Below are 18,534 nucleotides of genomic sequence, written 5' to 3'. Positions count from 1 at the left end.
AACCCTATGAGGAGAGACAGGGAGCTGGGGGTGTGCAGCCTGCAGAAGAGGAGGCTCAGGGGGGACCTCATTGCTGTTTACAACTACCTGTAGGGAGGTTGTAGCCAGGTGGGGTTGGTCTCTTCTCCCAGGCAACCAGCAATAGAACAAGGGGACACAGTCTCAAGTTGTGCCGGGGGAAGGACAGGCTGGATGTTAGGAGGAAGTTGTTGCCAGAGGGAGTGATTTGCATTGGAATGGGCTGCCCAGGGAGGTGGTGGAGGCACCGTCCCTGGAGGTGTTCAAGCAAAGCCTGGCTGAGGCACTTAATGCCATGGTCTGGTTGACTGGCTAGGGCTGGGTGCTAGGTTGGCCTGGATGATGTTTGAGGTCTCTTCCAACCTGGTTGATTCTATGATTCTATGGCATACAGAACAGGGTAGCTGTTCTGATCTTCAGCATTTTAGAGTAAATGAACTGATGGTCCTACCTGATTTAAGACCCTGCAAGTGGGGTGATTCTCATGTAAGAGGATCCACTTACTGGTCAAGAGGGTCTCATGGTTACTAATATCTCTGAACTGGAATAGGTTCCCTAGGGAGGTTGTGGAGTCACCATCCCTGTAGGTGTTCAAGATACACTCCAGGACATGATTTAATGGCCATAATCTTAGGTTGAGGTTAGAAGTCTCTTCCAACCAAAACTATTCCATGCTTCCATGACATTGTGGCCTTTCATAAGGACAAAGTTCATCTGTGCAGGTGACATAAGTTTCCTGACCCTGGCTTGAGAGTGTGGGCTAACATTCTGTGGAAAGTAAGTACTACCATACTTCTGATATTTCAGATTTCTAAGGATAGAAAATATTTCCTTATAATTGTTTCCTCTAACATAAATATAGGGAAGTTGTACAAACACCTATTGGTATACTTCAGTCCAAACACTGAATAGCTCTGTACATGGAGGCATTAGGGAACAAGTGTATCATAGAATCAACCAGGTTGGAAGAGACCTCCAAGATCATCCAGTCCAACCTAGCACCCAGCCCTAGCCAGTCAACCAGACCATGGCACTAAGTGAGATGTAAGCCATAGTTTGTGCACTGCTGGAAGCCTCCCAGAAGCCACCATAATGACAGCAATATAGCCATTTAAAGGACCACAGTACCTGGATTGTGACTTGTCTATTTGTTTCCTTCAAAGAATATTTCTTATTACTATACTCAACTCTGTATGCTGATTCCTTTCCCTACTCATTTATGTTGGCTGAGAAGTTTCCATTACTCAGAAAAATAAAAACTTAATTGCCTCAATTTATGCCTGTTAATGCAACCTTTTCGTAAATTAAAGCTATCTAGAAATTGGCAAGGTCTGAATAGTAAGAAATGCTTTCTTCCCCCTTTAGGGTTTTGTTAGGGATTGTCACAGGCTTTTCTTCTCTTCAGGGTACCAAATTATACCATGATTCAGTCTAATGTGACATGACACATACTTGCATGCCCTTCCAAGGAAAATATGAGAGGTCATCCACAAAGTGACTACTGTGTGCAGAACCTGTAACCACACTTGTTATGAGGGTGTTCTGCATTTTTGAGCCAGTGAACAAAATCCTCAAATAATGGTATCTAGACAATTTCAAATAGACAAATGTGGATCTCTGAACTGAAGTAATGAATTTGAGCTATAAATCCCATATTTGAAAGGTTGTTTACAATATCTGTTTTGCAGTATTGCATGTATCTCATTAAATGGTGTTCCAAGAGCACTGAATGCTAATATGAAGCAAAGCCAGCCTGATTGCTTAGCTGGCTGATTGCTTGATTAGGTCAACACTCCAAAACCCCTTCAAGAATATGGCATTTCATATAAGACATTGATCATCTCTGATCTTGTTATAAGGGAGAGAAAAAGGTGTTTTGCAATATTTTGTGTAATTAAAAAGAAAATGCTTATAAAGCTATCTTAGTATTTACTCTTTTTAATTATTTTACTCTTTTTACACAAAATCATTTTGCTTTGTACTCTAAATCTTAAAAAGGCAACAATTGTTCCTTGTAATATCCTCTAACAGACTTTGTGGTAGAGTGCTGGGTAGGGTGCTTGAATGTATGAACCATGGGAATATATTTAAGTAGAGAAGGCACAACAGATGAATGCTCAAATGTCATTTATGACAGGAAAACAGAATGGAAAATCACTATCCAAGTCCAGCACAGGCCTTTGACCCATCTAGTAATAAATGCTGAATCTAAAAGGACCTAAGTAGCACAAAGTCCCATTCCTGCAAATACTCCAGAGCAAAACCCAGACCTTTGTCATGGAGCATCAGAACTGAAGTTACAGCAGTGATATCAAGAGATCAGGAAATAGCACAGAATTGCATCTTCTTGCAAGAGTGACTGGTTTCTCAGGCAGACAAGTCTGAGTGATCCTAGGGAAGGAAATGTGCAAGCAAGCTGCAGCAGAAGGCAAATAATTCCTGAATTGTTCCTGGATTTTGGGTGGTTAGTGAAACTGTGACACTGGGAGAGTTATGCATAGAGAGTAATTTATATCATTAAGTAGAGCTGTTGAAGCAGAAGATGTTGGCCTGTATGCATGCAAGTGTTGCTAAAGGCAGTAAATAAAAGAATTCTGACCAAAGATTTGTTCTTGAGTTTGATGAGGAAGTAGGATATTGTAAGATCAATCATTATGCATTCTCCTCCACTGGGTGAAGTCTAACACCTAGGCACAATGCCTCTTGGCAGGCACTTTCTTTTATCCTGTAATGGGTTTAGGACATTTCAGATACTGAACATATGCATATGTGAAATTGTGGGTCCTTACCTATTCTATATAGGCTATAAAGGTTTTAAACAACTTTGATCTGGTCCATTATGATGTATTGATTTTATTTTTGTTTAAATTGAGATGAAAAGAAAGTATGTAAATAAGACACAGTGCAATTCTTATTGGTGCATCATAAAGTTTACTTACTTTGGGAAAAGTGAAGACCACCCTGGGATGAAGCCAGGCTCTCTGGTGAACCACAGCAGGGTCATTAAAACAAACAGGACAAATGTAACAATTTCCGGGTAGCTATAGGAGAAACAGATAGGTTATATATTTTGCTGCATTTGCACTTGGATTTGCTCACTCTTGTTTGCAGATTTACAGTCTGACATACCTTATTGGTCCAAGCTTCTTATACTCCTCCTGAATCACCTGTGCAGAAGCCTTTTCTCTAGCTGTTTTCTTCTTGCCACACTTGAACATGTTTTTAAAACTGGAAGATGGATCAGCAATATTGAATGATAAAGGGTATACAGAGAAGGCAGCCAGCATTTCTGGTTACAAATTATAGTTTAGAAAAGTAAAAATTTCACCTTGCAATTCAGTATCTTCCATTTCATTATCATGCACCAAACTGAGCATGCTTGAATTACCTGGCAATCCCAGTGGGGAACTTGTACAGGCAGCAACAAAATGTGTCCTGCTATTGACTAGCTTATTAGCCCAGTAAGGATGAAACTTTAATTATGGGAACTAATTAAAACAATCAAATACATAACCTAGCTATTTAATGAAAGTCACCAATGCCTTTGTTTTACTTTGGTTTGTAATGAAAAAGTTTCCATCGCATTAGTAGCCTGCATCCTGATCAGCAGACTATTTGCTATGAGCTAGGTTTTCATTCTTGAACAGGATGTTTACACAGTGATGAAAAGAACACTGTCAAAACAATCAAGACAAGTGAAACAAGAAATATTCACTTATAGAGTGGGCTGCCCAGGGAGGTGATGGAGGCACCGTTCCTGGAGGTGTTCAAGCAAAGCCTGGATGAGGCACTTAGTGCCATGGTCTGGTTGACTGGCTAGGGCTGGGTGCTAGGTTGGACTGGATGATCTTGGAGGTCTCTTCCAACCTGGTTGATTCTATGATTCTGTGATTCTAAGATTACCTACTTAAAAGTAAGCAATGTTATTCTTCACCTCTTGCACAGTAAGCAGCCACATAAGAGTGGAAGACAGTTGCCCCCACTGTTTTCCCTGCAGATATGAATGAATTACGAGGAGCAAGGCTTTGTATAAGGCCCAAACAAGGATTGTCCTCTCCAAAATATTTAAAGTACAAGGTCTGAGATAAAAAATAACCCCACCATGCCACCAGATGTAAATTTGGGGAAAGCTGAATATTTTTACTTCACATTTATAAATCCAACCACCCAGTTAACATCCTGGCTATAAATCTTCCAGTCTGAGACTCCAATGTATACAATCTCAGCATTCTCCTTTCTCACTCACATGCACTCTTTAAAGTTGATATACACTAAAAGAAAGATTATTATCACTTGAAACATGGACTTTTTGCATTGGGCTGAGCAGTCAAGGATCAGTGTTTTAGGAAATCCTTGTTCCACTTAGAGACTCAGCCATGCTAACAAATGATTCAAAATCACCACTGCTGCATTGTCCTCCTATTAAGCCTGTTAAACTTCGATGAAATATTTAATCCTGGTATAAAAGATCTCTTATCAACCTTTCTTTTTATTGACTACAACATTTACTTACTCAAATCCAAGGAAAAGCCACTGGAGCCAGACCCAGGAGAGCAGCAGGATAATAACTGTGATGGGGATGGATAGGACAAACCAGGATCCAAAATTGATGCACTGGCAGTCTGGATAACGTCTGCACAGAAGTAAAAGACTGTTCAGCTGAGCTTTGCAAAGGAATGAAGGCTTGTGAGAAGGGCCAGAAAACCTTGCTTCGAAAGATTGCTTCTGGCTGGCATCTGACTTCAGAATGAGCTGGCCTCTGGTGTCTTCTTCACTCACCCTCCCATCCTGTTCCTGATCATCATAACCAGTTGTGCCAATTATTCCACCACTGGATCAGCAACAGGTCTGGGGGTCTGACAGCAATCTAGGCATGTCCAGCCTGAGTTAGGTTAAGCATGGAAGGGCCACTGACAGCCTTGAGGACCATTAGAATTACACAGGAACAAAACCTGAAGAAAAGCGACTCTTCAAAAGAAGACTTTAGCAGGAGAAACACACAAATGAATGAACTCAAATGAATTTAGAAGACAAGAGTGATGATAACATTGAGATTTACATTCTTTAAGGTTCCATGAGGGATTAAAAACTGATTAAATCCAAAATTATTATTACTAATTTCCAGGGAAGGCAGGAATGTTCTTTTATTAGATGGATTTTCTCTGCAGTCACTTAATCTCTTCACGAAGGTCTTAATCTACTGTGTACAGATGTGGGACATTCACCCAGAGGTCTCCTTGTCATATACATTTAAGAAAAGAAGAAGACTTTGGTTTTCTGAAAGAGACAAATTTACTGTTGAACAAGATAGGTGCCAGACAGGCAAAAAGGCCAAGTATCTTATGTTCCAGTTTATTTTATGAACTGAGTTTCCCTTGACCTCCTCCATCTCTACTGAGAGATTTAATGCTAAAAATGAAATAAAGAACAGTAAACACTCTATGTTCTTAAAGATCTTTTCCAACCTAAATGATTCTGTGATTCTACAACACTAACTTATAATGCCATAGTCTGCCCTGTGCAGTTCTTCAGCCTCAGTAACAGACACTTACAATTTCCATACTGTTTCCATTGTTGCCATTCTCTTACTACAGGCTGATTTACAGTCTGCACTACTTCAGGTCTCTTTTGCAGCATTCTGAAGCAAAATTATGTGCATTCATGGAACATAAGTTGGAAAAAAAAATCTATCAGTAACTGAGCTTTCACCATTTTGTTGTGTGCAAGACAAAACAAATGGCAGAGAGTAATTAAAGAATTGTGCTTTCTCTTATTTTGTTTTAAAATTATAGTAGGAATGTTTCTGTCAATGAGTTGTGCCGGGGAAAGTATAGGCTGGATGTTAGGAGGAAGTTGTTGCCAGAGAGAGTGATTGGCATTGGAATGGGCTGCCCAGGGAGGTGGTGGAGGCACTGTCCCTAGAGGTGTTCAAGCAAAGCCTGGCTGAGGCACTTAGTGCCATGGTCTACTTGACTGGCTAGGGCTGGGTGCTAGGTTGGACTGGATGATCTTGGAGGTCTCTTCCAATCTGGTTGATTCTATGATTCTACTTTGCAGAAGGAGAACAAAGTCCATCAAGAAATATTGTTTTTTTCAAACACTTTGGAATGAAATCTTCCAGTTTTCCTTAAAAATCAATTCTATTTAGGAAAGAAAATTGATTTCAAAGAATATTTTAATAACCTCAAAATTGTATGTTCCATCTTATCTCTTTAACAAGACAATAAGAAAAATAGGTAATAGAATCAAGTAGTATCAAATGAAAGAGTAAAGTTTCTAATGCTTTTTAGAAGATCCATGCGAGAGCTAAGGGACAGTTAAAATTCTGGATTAAGAAGAATACAAATAATTGAATATAGCCTCTTACGTATTGAAGTGCTCCGTAAAAATCAGATTAGTTGATGTTCCTGTGATTGTGGTCAGCCCTCCAATGCTAGCAGAATAAGCAACACACAAGCACATCACTTTGAAGATCCCATTGTGTTTGTCCTCTCCGCTTTTTCTCCCTGTTTCAGCAGGTGGTAAGTTCTGCTCAGAAAGAATATACACCAGTTAATATATCAGAAGGGCTTCTAATATTCAGATAATGGCCCAGAAGAGCCAGAAAACTTGCTGGCAATATGGCTGTGGTTTGGTTTGTTGTTACAGTGGTACTAAAACTATTGATGCAAAGGAAGAGGAGGGAGTATCAGATCCTGAAGTACTTTTCCAGAGCTGACTCAGCCTTTATACAAGAACTTCCTTTACTGATATGTGTGCATATATATGTATACACGTACACCTATATACATGTACACACACACCTGATACATGAAGTTTGCACTCTGATGAGGTTGGTTTAACTTGCTAAAATACAGTGGGAGCACAAATCCACCAATGAAAAAGCTACATAAGCAAATTGTGTATATATATATATATATATATATATGTGTGTGTGTCTCTTATTCACATGAAACTTTATTGCCAGCTGTGCCACGTTAGATGTTCCATAGATTTAGGTCAAAATCAAATCACAGAAGGTAGCTTCAAAATAAACATGCACTATAAGTACCTGTTCCTTTTCTTTTTCATTTTCCTTTCCGATTGTGCACATAGTACTACTGACACCATTGTCATATCTGGAAAAACACAGAAGTATTTATTGTAATAAACAGATATTCTCTTTAGATGTATTCTTAGAACAGGTATAGTGGATGAGTGTTACCCATTAACTTGTTTTTCTTTCTCTTTCCAGTCGCTGTTTTCACTTTCTCCTATATTTTCTGTAAGACATTGATGAAAAGACAGATAAGCATTTAAGGGAGTAAAGCTGGAAAGGATCCATTGGTATGTCCCATTCCATGCAATCACTACATATTATCCCATGAATACATTTGCAGATGCCAGTCTGAAAAACAGCTGAATTATGCCCTACTTCTTCCCCCAGAGTCTGACTCTTCAAATGAGGAGAAATCTTTCTGATTTACAATCCAACTGTGTATGCAACCAGCTTAGGTTCATTTGTTCTCCCAGCATTACTGTAGAGCTTCAAGAGCTCTTTTCTGTTGGTAAGTTTTAACCCTAATGTATTTATAGCTTATAATCATATTACTTCTCAGACATTTTACTAGGCTGAACAAGCCAGCTTCTGGTCCTTTACTGTTATACACCTGCCCTATCTTGCACCTGCTGAGTAATCTTCTCGAACATGAAAAACCTCACACAGTAATCCAGGAGAAGTCTCTCAATTAAGCATATAAAGATGGTATTACTTCCCAAGTTGATCAGTTTTATGTGGTGCTTACTCCACTGCAGAGTCAGGGTGGGCAAGGCCAAGAACTGTGTGCCTACCGTCCAGTTCCAGTGCCGGGTTGATGGAGCCATTAGAGAAAGACATATCCATTGCATCAGCTTCTGCTTCAGCTTTGGTGATCTGCTGTGCTACAGCTTCTACAATTGGCATCACCATGGCAGCAGCAGAGGTGTTGCTGAGCCACATTGATAAGAAAGCACAGCTAACCATGAAACCCAGCGTAAGCCTGGAAGAGGAGAAAAGAGTCTGTGGCTGCTACAGCAACACCTCCTATCACTGCTTTAATATATATGGAAAACTTTCTCAACAGAAGGCTTGATTGAGGAAAACCATTTAAAGCTTGTAAGTGGCCTCTGAAGAAGTTTATGAATTAAAATTGCCTTGATCAAAAGCACTGAAATGATGATGGTTTAGATTTAAAGGTTCAACTATTTTACAGAGTGAAAGAGAAACAGTAATGTTTATTTACAGAATGATAAATGTATTTGAATAATCTTTGAAGACAGAGCACCACATGTGGCACAAGTTCAAATGAAAGGTAAAATGACTATGCTGCTGATACTGTTCATCTCATATTGTAACAGCTAGGTCAAACTCCTGGACTTCTCAGACTTTAAGTTCTCTAGATACCAGTCCAGGTAGTATGGGAAGAAATACTTACAATTCAGTAATTGAAAGTTAATTCTCAATCTTGGTTCTTGTAGAGATTATTTGTGCTTCAATAAACATCATATTTTGTATTAAATGAGCACATGATAGTCATTGCAATATCATGATGGTCTTGGCAGTTCTTCTGCTAAGTTTACTATGAACAAGAATTGCATCTGTGCAGTTCCTGATTACACTGATGTAATGCACTGAGTTGCATCAGGGACTGGAATCATTCTAGTTTTACATAGAAAAAAAATCCAAATATTCCATGTCATGTCTGGTGAGGTTAGACTGTAAACTTAGAATGCAAGCCACATTGCCATTTTTAATGCATCTCTTGGAGTTGCAAATGAACGTAGTACTCCTGATTTCCTGTCCTGAGGTGTTGGCAGCATCATTAAACACCTGCCATGCATCACCACAGTGAGAGAACAATTGTGAGTGGAAGGATTGTGTTCTTGCAGCATTTTCTGAGAAGCCATTTGTGCAATTTGTACCTAGCCCTGCTCAAAATCTTCCCAAAACCTGAAGGAATTTCTCAGTGCTAAGAAAACAAGATTTTATACCAAAATAATATAGCAATACTGTTCAAAATACTTCAAATAGCTTTTCATCTCAGCTAATAGCAATGACATTTCAAATCTGATTTTTTCTCAGCAGGGGCACCTTGTCTTTTTTTCAGTGCACTTTTAATTGCATAATGATGAAATGATCTGCAGACCTATGGCTTGTTTCCTTGGAGAAGAGATTGACCAGCCACCTCACTATAACCTCCTTTTAGCTTCCTTTTCTCCTGACTAACTAATCCCAGTTCCCTCAGCCCTTCCTCATAATACTTGCTCTTTAGACCCTTCACCAGCTTCATTGCTCATTTTTGGGATGCACTCGAGGACCACAATGTCTTTCTTGTAGTGAGAGGGCCTAAACTGAATGGAGTACTTGAAGTGCAGCCTTACCAGTGTGAAGTACAATAGGACAAGCACTTCCCTAGTCCTGCTGGCTATTTCTCATACAAGCCAGTTAGTCCAGAAGCATGCAGAATGCAAGACTCATGTTATTCTGCTTCCACTGCATCCTATGTGTTCTCTAATGCAGCATCTACCTACAATGCTATCTCTACCATGGATGAGGCTTCAAAATGAACAGTCTGGCTGGGAAGGTCTGCTATGCACAGAGAACAGCAGCATGCGTCACCTTACAGTGGACATGGGAAAGGAATAGCAGATACTGAGAGATGGAAGGATCCTCTCCTTCACAGACCATCTCATTGTAATCTTATCATCCTTTTGTCATGATCAGGAAACATAATAGAGATGAGATAATTGTGAGAGACACTGCTCCCTCAGATCAGTCTGTGGACTTGTTTTAGACACTCTCAGCAGCTGGCTGCAGGTTTCTGTGTCCACAGCCAAGTTTCCCACCACAACACAACACCCACTTATATTCTCCATTTCAAGATGATGAGGATTTAGGAGTGATAAAAAAAAAAATAAAGTGAAGTACTAAAGAAGAACTAAAGCAACGTAGCTAAAAATTATAGCTAAAGATAATGGGAGACAATTGAACAAGGGTGTTGTAGCCATGTGGGGGCTGGTCTTTTCTCTCAGGCAACCAGCAACAGAACATGGGGACACAGTCTCAAGTTGTGCCAGGGGAAGTACAGGCTGGATGTTAGGAGGAAGTTGTTGTCAGAGAGAGTGATTGGCATTGGAATGGGCTGCCCAGGGAAGTGGTGGAGTCACCATCCCTGGAGGTGTTGAAGCAAAGCCTGGATGAGGCACTTAGTGCCAGGGTCTAGTTGACTGGCTAGGGCTGGGGGATAGGTTGGACTGGATGATCGTGGAGGTCTCTTCCAACCTGGAAGATACCAGATATCAAAATATGCAGGGGACAAAGAACTCCCACAAGTAATATTTTAAATTATGACAGATAAATCACTGAGGAATGGAAATAACTCAACATTTCCATAAGGTGTTATTAGTTGTTACTCTAAGAGGCATCTCCATGAGAATCATATATTCTGGGAGGCCAGATTTGATGCAGATCTAACCTGCAGCCTTACTGGAATGCCGAAAGATGAATTTGTGGGCCTAAAGGTTTTCTGCAAGCTTGTAAAACAAGCAGAGTTTCACTTCATAAGATATATACTGAGTGAGTGGAGAGTGTGTGATCACCTCAATCAGCTATGGAAGTCCCTATTCCTTTCATATTTTCTTCATAAGTAGACCAAGAAAAATACATAGAATCATAGAATCAACCAGATTGGAAGAGACCTCCAAGATCATCCAGTCCAACCTAGCACCCAGCCCCAGCCAGTCAAGTAGACCATGGCACTAAGTGCCTCATCCAGGCTTTTCTTGAACACCTCTAGGGACAGTGCCTCCACCACCTCCCTGGGCAGCCCATTCCAATGCCAATCACTCTCTCTGGGAAGAACTTCCTCCTAACATCCAGCCTATACTTTCCCCTGGCACAACTTGAGACTGTCCCCCCTTGTTCTCTTGCTGGTTGCCTGAGAGAAGAGGCCAACCCCCACCTGGCTACAGCCTCCCTTCAGGAATTGTAGACAGCAACGACGTCCCCCCTGAGCCTCCTCTTCTCCAGGCTAAACAACCCCAACTCCCTCAACCTTTTCTCATAGGGTTTGTGTTCCAGGCCCCTCACCAGCTTTGTTGCCCTTCTCTGGACACCTTCCAGCACCTCAACATCTCTCTTGAATTGAGGAGCCCAGAGCTGGATACAGCACTCAAGGTGTGGCCTGACCAGTGCTGAGTACAGGGGAAGAATTACCTCCCTTGTCCTACTGGCCACACTGTTCCTGATCCAGGCCAGAATGCCATTGGCTCTCTTGGCCACCTGGGCACACTGCTGGCTCATCTTCAATAAATAAAGACATTGTGATTAATATGTTTTCTGTCACATCTTATGTTTTATGACTCATTTTTCCTCGCTGTGTATTTTAACTCCTCTTGTATTATTGGTAAGAGTCCAGAATTTTGAAACTGGCATCAAAATACAAATTAATAACAAGTATAGCTGAGATTTTAAGTTGTAGGCATTAGATATGTCATGTACTAACCAGCATTAGAGAAACACAACTCTTACTAATTCACAAATTCATAATATTTTTTTTTTTGTTCAGAAGCATCCCTCTTGTGAGCAGAATCACTGCAGGGAACTTTCGGTTAGGATTTCAGTGAAATAATGATGTATCACCTACGAATCAATCATATAATTTCAAGTATCTGCTTTAAGTAGAAAAGAGAGGCTGGATTACATAGCTTTCCACAGGCATTACTGTCCTTCAAGGCTTTGCTTAGCACATACCATGCAGGGTTGACACCCACCAGCATCACCATTCTTAAAGCCACTCTTTTGTGGAAATTCCATTTTTCTATTGATGTTGCCAAACAAATTACTCCAATCAGCAGCAGATGAAAGTCTTTGAAATAAGCAGATGCCACCTGAAATAAAAACAAAATGTGTTTGGCATTATCTTTTTTTTTTAAATTACAGAATTATGGAATGACTAATGCAAAGTAGACATCTGAGATCATCAAGTCCAGCCTGTGACCTAACAACACCACATCGACTAGACCATGTCACTAAGTGTCACATTCAATCTTTTCTTAAACACCTCCAAGGATGGTGATTCCACCACCTCCCTGGGCAGTCCATCCCAGGGTCTAATTATCCTTTCCATGAGGAAGTGCTTCCTAACATTCAACCTAAACCTTCCCTGGTGCAGCTTCAGGCCATGCCCTCTCACCTTTTGCAAGTTGCCTGGGAGAATTCAACCCCCACCTTAATACAACTTCCCTTCAAATAGTTGTAGAGTGTGGTAAGCTCCCCCTGAGTCTCCTTTTCTCCAGGCTGAACAACCCAAGCTCCCTCAGTCTCTCCTCATAGACTTTCCCTCCAGCCCCCTCACCAGTCTTGTCTCTCTCCTCTGGACCTGCTCCAGCACCTCAATATCTTTCTTTAAGTGAGTGGCCCAGAGCTGCACACGATGCTGGAGGTGAGACCTCATCAATGCTGAGTACAGGGGCAGAATTACATCCCTAAATTCCCAATTGAGGAAACAAATCCAGGTCTCACATGTGACAGGAGGCGATACTCACCACTATACAATAATGTATGCTGAATTAAACACAGAGAAGCATTCTTGGCTTAAATTTGAACTTCATTCAGTGAAATGATGCAAGACTAAGTGCATCAAAGTGCATAGTGTTACAACAAAATGAAAAATCCAGCTTATGATGTGACCCACCTAAGCTGATCAGTCACATCCCACATGCAAACTCACAATGAAATGCTGCTTTTGTTAATTTAGTCATCTATCTAACAGATAAAACAACTTTAACCATAGATTTAGGGTATGATCATCTGTGATGTCCTGTCTTTGAAATGAAGGTATGCACTCAGTACTTTGCACATGAGGTCTTAACATCTCACTTCTGCACTATTAAGGATATTTTGTACCTAAATGGCAGAGCTATCAAGTAAGCTAAGCACTGATACACAATCTAGAATAAACATATTAAAGAAATATGAACAAGTCCTGAGGGTAAAGCATGAAAGAAAATCTTGAGGCAGACCTACTGTGACTGGCACCCAGCAAATCCATAGATTACCCAGCAATGTTTCAATGTTATGTGGTTCTTTCTTTGGATATTTTATCATTCAAATCAATAATTGAGAGGACAAAAAGGAGTTACCTGCTTGGATGCCATTATACCAAACAATGGGAACATAAAGGCAGGGAGCAAAGCTGAAACAGCCAGTGGCAAAGCTTCTGTGAGCCAAAAGATGGCAACTACAAACAATGTGTATGCACATTCTGCTTCCTGGAATAAGAAAAACATTAACAAAAAATAAGTGGAGGAAAAAAAAAATCACAATTTTTCAAAGTCTGGCTATGTCAGCAGTGTAATTGTCCCACTGACAATAACTTCAAGGCAAGGATCCTGAATGCAGGGTACTTATTGTATGCTATTGATAACACTCCAAGATATGGAACAGTCTATAAAATAGATTTTTTTCCTAAGAGGTAATAAAATTACTTACATTCTACCAGATGAAAGGCAGAAAAGAAAGTCAGCTGTCTTTTCTTTCAAGCACAATCAATCATGTGGGTCATTCTAGATAACTTTCAGACCTCTCATTAACATAAAACACAACCTGCAGCTTCAATCAAAACTCTAAAACACCAGGAGTACTCACAGTCAGTAACAGGTCACATTTAGTGGTAATCATTGCAGTTTTGCCATTAGCATCAGTAAGGCAAGGATATCATCTAACATAAAAAACATTGTGCAAGACTGTCGAGAAACACAGCTGTTTTCAAGAGTTGTCATTTTAGTGAGTGTCTTTAAAGTCATGGGGAACAGGAGGGTTTTGTGGTTTGGTTTGGTTTGGTTTGTTTGTTTGTTTGTTTTTTCTAGAGAATTTACTTCAGTGTTGCCTGTCAAATACAGCCACAGCCACATGTAGTGAGATGAAGAGAGGTGGGTTTCTTTTAGAATTCCTTTCACAGTATCACAGTATCACCAAGGTTGGAAGAGACCTCACAGATCATCAAGTCCAACCCTTTACCACAGAGCTCAAGGCTAGACCATGGCACCAAGTGCCACGTCCAATCCTGCCTTGAACAGCTCCAGGGACGGCGACTCCACCACCTCCCCGGGCAGCCCATTCCAGTGTCCAATGACTCTCTCAGGGAAGAACTTTCTCCTCACCTCCAGCCTAAATTTCCCCTGGCACAGCCTGAGGCTGTGTCCTCTTGTTCTGGTGCTGGCCACCTGAGAGAAGAGAGCAACCTCCTCCTGGCCACAACCACCCTTCAGGTAGTTGTAGACAGCAATAAGGTCGCCCCTGAGCCTCCTCTTCTCCAGGCTAACCAATCCCAGCTCCCTCAGCCTCTCCTTGTAGGGCTGTGCTCGAGGTCTCTCACCAGCCTCATCGCCGTTCTCTGGACACACTCAAGCATTGTCCAGATCTCTTAATGTTGCTGTTTATGGCATGAAACTACTCAACAGCGTCAGAGATGATTTGTGTTGGGAAAGGAATAGCTTAATGAAACGGATCTGAGAACCTCTAACTGGAAAACAGCAATATCAAATCCAAGTCAGTCTGCAATTTCTAGGATGTATTTTCAGGGGAAGCTTACATTACACATGCAACAACTTGATTGTGTCGATTCATTTATCACCTAAGAAATGTTAATCTCACTTAAGTCCTATCACATAAAGAATTTATCAATAATTTCTTCTCAGAGAGGAAAATGAAATATTGAAACTGTTATGTGAGACAGTGTGAAGCACATTGCACTGTAACCACTACCTATCTGTGATGCAAGGATTTCTGAACTGTGCTTTCATGTATTGCTGCACATGACACTTACATTTCATCTATAGTAATACACCCCAAGAGAATTCCATTTCATTCTGCTGAGGTGTGAGCTGTACCAAATAGAATCACTAATAAAATTTTAAAACACCTGTTTCAAGAGGTTGGAGTTGTCACAAAAGCTATTGAATGCCAGAATAATTTTTTTTCCAGTAAAATAAGGTGTCCTCCCATAAACTTCTCAGCTCATTGATCCCAATCATTTGCTATCAGGCAACTCAATATATTAACAACATTCATCATCAGGTGAAAAGGTAAATGCAACTGTCTTTATAACAATTTGTCTCCACTGTCTATCAGAGAGAGTTGTTTAAAAGTGGACGAAATGGAATAGTAAGGATAGAATTTTCAAGGTAGTCTAGATGATGTTAAATGAGAAAAAAACCTGTCCTGAACAAGAAAACAAATATGTAATTCAGAACTTCAGCCAGTCAGCGCAGAATCTTTCTCTAAAACTGTTGTCTTCTGTACTTTTGTATGCAAATAGTCTGGTCTGACCCCCCCAAACAAACAAATTCAAACAAAATACACTACCAAACACAAATAAACCCAATCCACAGTGCAAAGATCATGGAGTTATTCAAGGTACCCAAAATTCTCTGTGATTCCATGATTCTGAAAAGATCTAAGAATCTCAGGGTTGACATGCAGGAAGAGAATAATTATATGTCTCAAAGCAGGTTACTTACTTTGGTTTTGATGATAAGTGGAAGTGGAAGCAAAAGCAGCGGGGTGAGAACAATGAGCAGGAACCTTCGGTAAATCAAGAAGTAGCTAAGAATTTTCATGGTTGATGGTTGGTAGATGAACTTTCCTGCAGAAACTGACAAAAAATAAAGTCTGTCTTTAAATAGTTGGCTCTGATTAATGTTTTTCCAAGCTATCACCTTTAGCCATTGCTAAAGCAGCTCGGTAAACCAAGTTAAAATTAACTCTTGGTCTTTATTGTTTTAGTGAGTTTATTAACAGTAGGTTGATAAGATAAGTGTTCATCATAAACCAAGGCCAGATGTCAGCCTCCTCACTACTTTCTCTCCCTGCCTTTCCTCATAACAAATTTATGGAATTAGAGCCAGGTTTTAGACAAATAGATAACAAAAAAATTTCAGGTGCTTTCTTTGTTGTTGGCTTCAGGAGAAAATGAAAACATCTAATATGCATTGAATATGTGAAAATATATGCAAGATAATTTTGCTGAACAGAATTAAAAATTCTTCTCCATCTAAGGAGATACTCAAAACTTGATAGGACAAGGTTCTGAGCAAACTGATATAGCTCTGCACTTTGCTCTGCTTTGAGCAAAAGGATGAACTAGATGACCTGCAGATGTCCCTTCCAGTCTTAGTATTTTTGTTGATTCTATCAGTCTAGAGTATGAAAGGGGGGGTGGGGTGTTATGTCTTGGCTGGCAGTGAGTGTATGAAGTCCATTTTCTCTTCTTACACAGAAACAAGATAAGGTATTCCATATCAAGCTTTGAGGAAAGCTTAGGGTGGGAGAGTTGTCGAGACAAAAGTGAAAATTAAATAAAACATTTTCCTGTTCTCAGTACAAGAAAACTTGGTAGACTTTGTAATGCCACAAAATAGCATCAAATAAATAAGAGGAAAATGCAGGGAAGAGACTTATACACTATCTGGGTGAAGATCACAAGGGGAAAGAACACTCTGCTTTATGTTCAGGGTCTTGCATGAGATGGAAGATTGGAAAAGAAGATAGATGAAAGAGCCTTTGAGCTAGTCAGAGCCATCCCAATACCAGCTAGAAAGTCAGATTTTTACTGTCCATATAACTTTGATTACAAGGATCTTGTCTGCCAGGGTACAGTCAAATCAAATTATTGGGTTGCCAGTGCTGCAGACAAACTTCTGGTTTCAGGAAGGCAGGAGTTTGGCTCTACTAGAAAAGCTGCATTTTGAATCTAACTACCAGGAAGGAATTGACTGAGAATGCAAAGGTGGGAAATAATTTGAGGATGAATGTAATAGCAATGAAACAGCAGTCTTTGCTCCTGCACAGAATGAACTGGGAGCTGACACTGAGATCTCCTGAGAAGATGATGCAAAAGATAAAGAAGTTCAAGTGAATTGGTAGCCTTTGAAAGGAACTGTTCTAAATACATAATGACAAACCAAGTTTAAAGAGTTCAGAGACAGTAAGCAGGGAGTAATGCACAGTGCTGTGATGTGTACATCTAGGGAGCTTCAAGCATCCAAAAATGTAAAATAGAAATGGTATGAGAGCTGAAAAAATTGACATATGCCTGAGGACTGCTATAAAGGAACAACAACAACAACAAAAATACACAGGTAGATAAATTCAGGAAGATTGCAATGTGAAATGTATTTCAGTTGCAGACTGCAAAAACATTTCTGATAAAATGTCACAGGTAAGAAGAGTAGAGAGATTTAGTAAACAAAAGGGAAGGCAAAATGCATACAGTCTTGGGGTGTTCAATGTTTTCTTTGCTTGAGTCTTCACAAAGGTGAATGGCAGTCAATTCTCTAATGAAATTGACTTTAACATGGAAAAGGGAATGAACTATGGGCAGAACAAGGAGACACAGTCTCAAGTTGTGCCAGCAGAAGTACAGGCTGGATGTTAGGAGGAAATTGTTGGCAGAGAGAGTGATTGGCATTGGAATGGGCTGCCCAGGGAGGTGGTGGAGGCACCATCCCTGGAGGTGTTCAAGCAAAGCCTGGATGAGGCACTTAGTGCCATGGTCTAGTTGACTGTGTAGGGCTGGGTGCTAGGTTGGACTGGATGATCTTGGAGGTCTCTTGCAACCTGGTTGATTCTATGCTAGTTCTATGCTATTTTTATGCATGGTGCTGTAGGAGTGCTGAATATTTAGGTTTAATATATGTATTCCAGTCAACATTTCAAAATGAAATTCACCCATGAATCACAGCTGAGAATTCATGCAGTAATCTGAGAACTTTTTCAGAATATATTTGAATCTGCTCCTATCCATAGCTAAAATAATCACCATAACCTCTTTTCACAATTTGCAGAGAGATGTAAGTGCTCTCACCCTGATTAACTGAGGCGCTTAGAACAGGTTGAGAAGAAATACAGGCTAAAGCTGACTGTTTCTCTTCACTGATATCAAAAAAGCCCTAAGCAAGTGGGTTGAATCTAGATGCCTAACTCAATTTTAGATGTCTGTGCTAGGACAGATGTGTTCTAATGCCTGCCTGTTAGGGAAAATTTTGAGAGGCTGTCTGCAGGAAAGAATGGTTGCAATAGACCTGGAGCACTGAGCACAGAAACAACTCTTTTTGCCCTGGGTCTTACAGTTTATGTTATCAGGATACCACATGTACTCATGAATAAACTAGACTGTACTAGTATGACATTGTTGTTGTTATTACTATTATTATTATTGAATAACTAGCATTTACTCCCTCCTCATCTCTGTATAACATGGAAAACATTTCAAATTTTATTAGTGTATTGCTCAACTATTGACTGAAATCAAAGTGTTTCTTTGCTACCAGAGAAAGTTGAAACATTTTTAGTATGAACACAACATTGATTGCTGCCTTTTGAATGGTGCCATTGAGAATAAATGTTTACTAAAGTGCAAAAATTAAATCCCAAGCACTGATTCCCCAAGATCTTGCATATGTAAGGCTTTTAACTAGATCAGGAAATTTTGTCTG

At 40.1% G+C, this 18,534-nt stretch overlaps 1 protein-coding gene across 1 annotated transcript in view; it reads right to left on the bottom strand.

Moving 5' to 3' along the window:
* Positions 1-18,534, bottom strand: part of SLC13A1 (solute carrier family 13 member 1) — a 53,016-nt gene that overhangs the window by 8,384 nt on the left and 26,098 nt on the right. The window contains exons 2-11 of the mRNA XM_064142007.1: positions 15,559-15,692; positions 13,180-13,308; positions 11,789-11,925; positions 7,849-8,036; positions 7,223-7,280; positions 7,070-7,136; positions 6,386-6,546; positions 4,532-4,651; positions 3,148-3,246; positions 2,958-3,059 (exon numbers count right to left, since the gene is read on the bottom strand). Coding sequence (XP_063998077.1) covers positions 2,958-3,059; positions 3,148-3,246; positions 4,532-4,651; positions 6,386-6,546; positions 7,070-7,136; positions 7,223-7,280; positions 7,849-8,036; positions 11,789-11,925; positions 13,180-13,308; positions 15,559-15,692 — 1,195 coding nt within the window. The remainder of the gene's footprint in view (positions 1-2,957; positions 3,060-3,147; positions 3,247-4,531; positions 4,652-6,385; positions 6,547-7,069; positions 7,137-7,222; positions 7,281-7,848; positions 8,037-11,788; positions 11,926-13,179; positions 13,309-15,558; positions 15,693-18,534) is intronic.

This window comes from Pogoniulus pusillus, chromosome 4, assembly GCF_015220805.1.
Source record: "Pogoniulus pusillus isolate bPogPus1 chromosome 4, bPogPus1.pri, whole genome shotgun sequence".
In the NCBI taxonomy this organism is placed as follows: Eukaryota; Metazoa; Chordata; class Aves; order Piciformes; family Lybiidae; genus Pogoniulus; species Pogoniulus pusillus.
The sequence above is the reverse complement of the archived record's forward strand: the minus strand, read 5'-3'. Positions and strand labels throughout refer to the sequence as shown.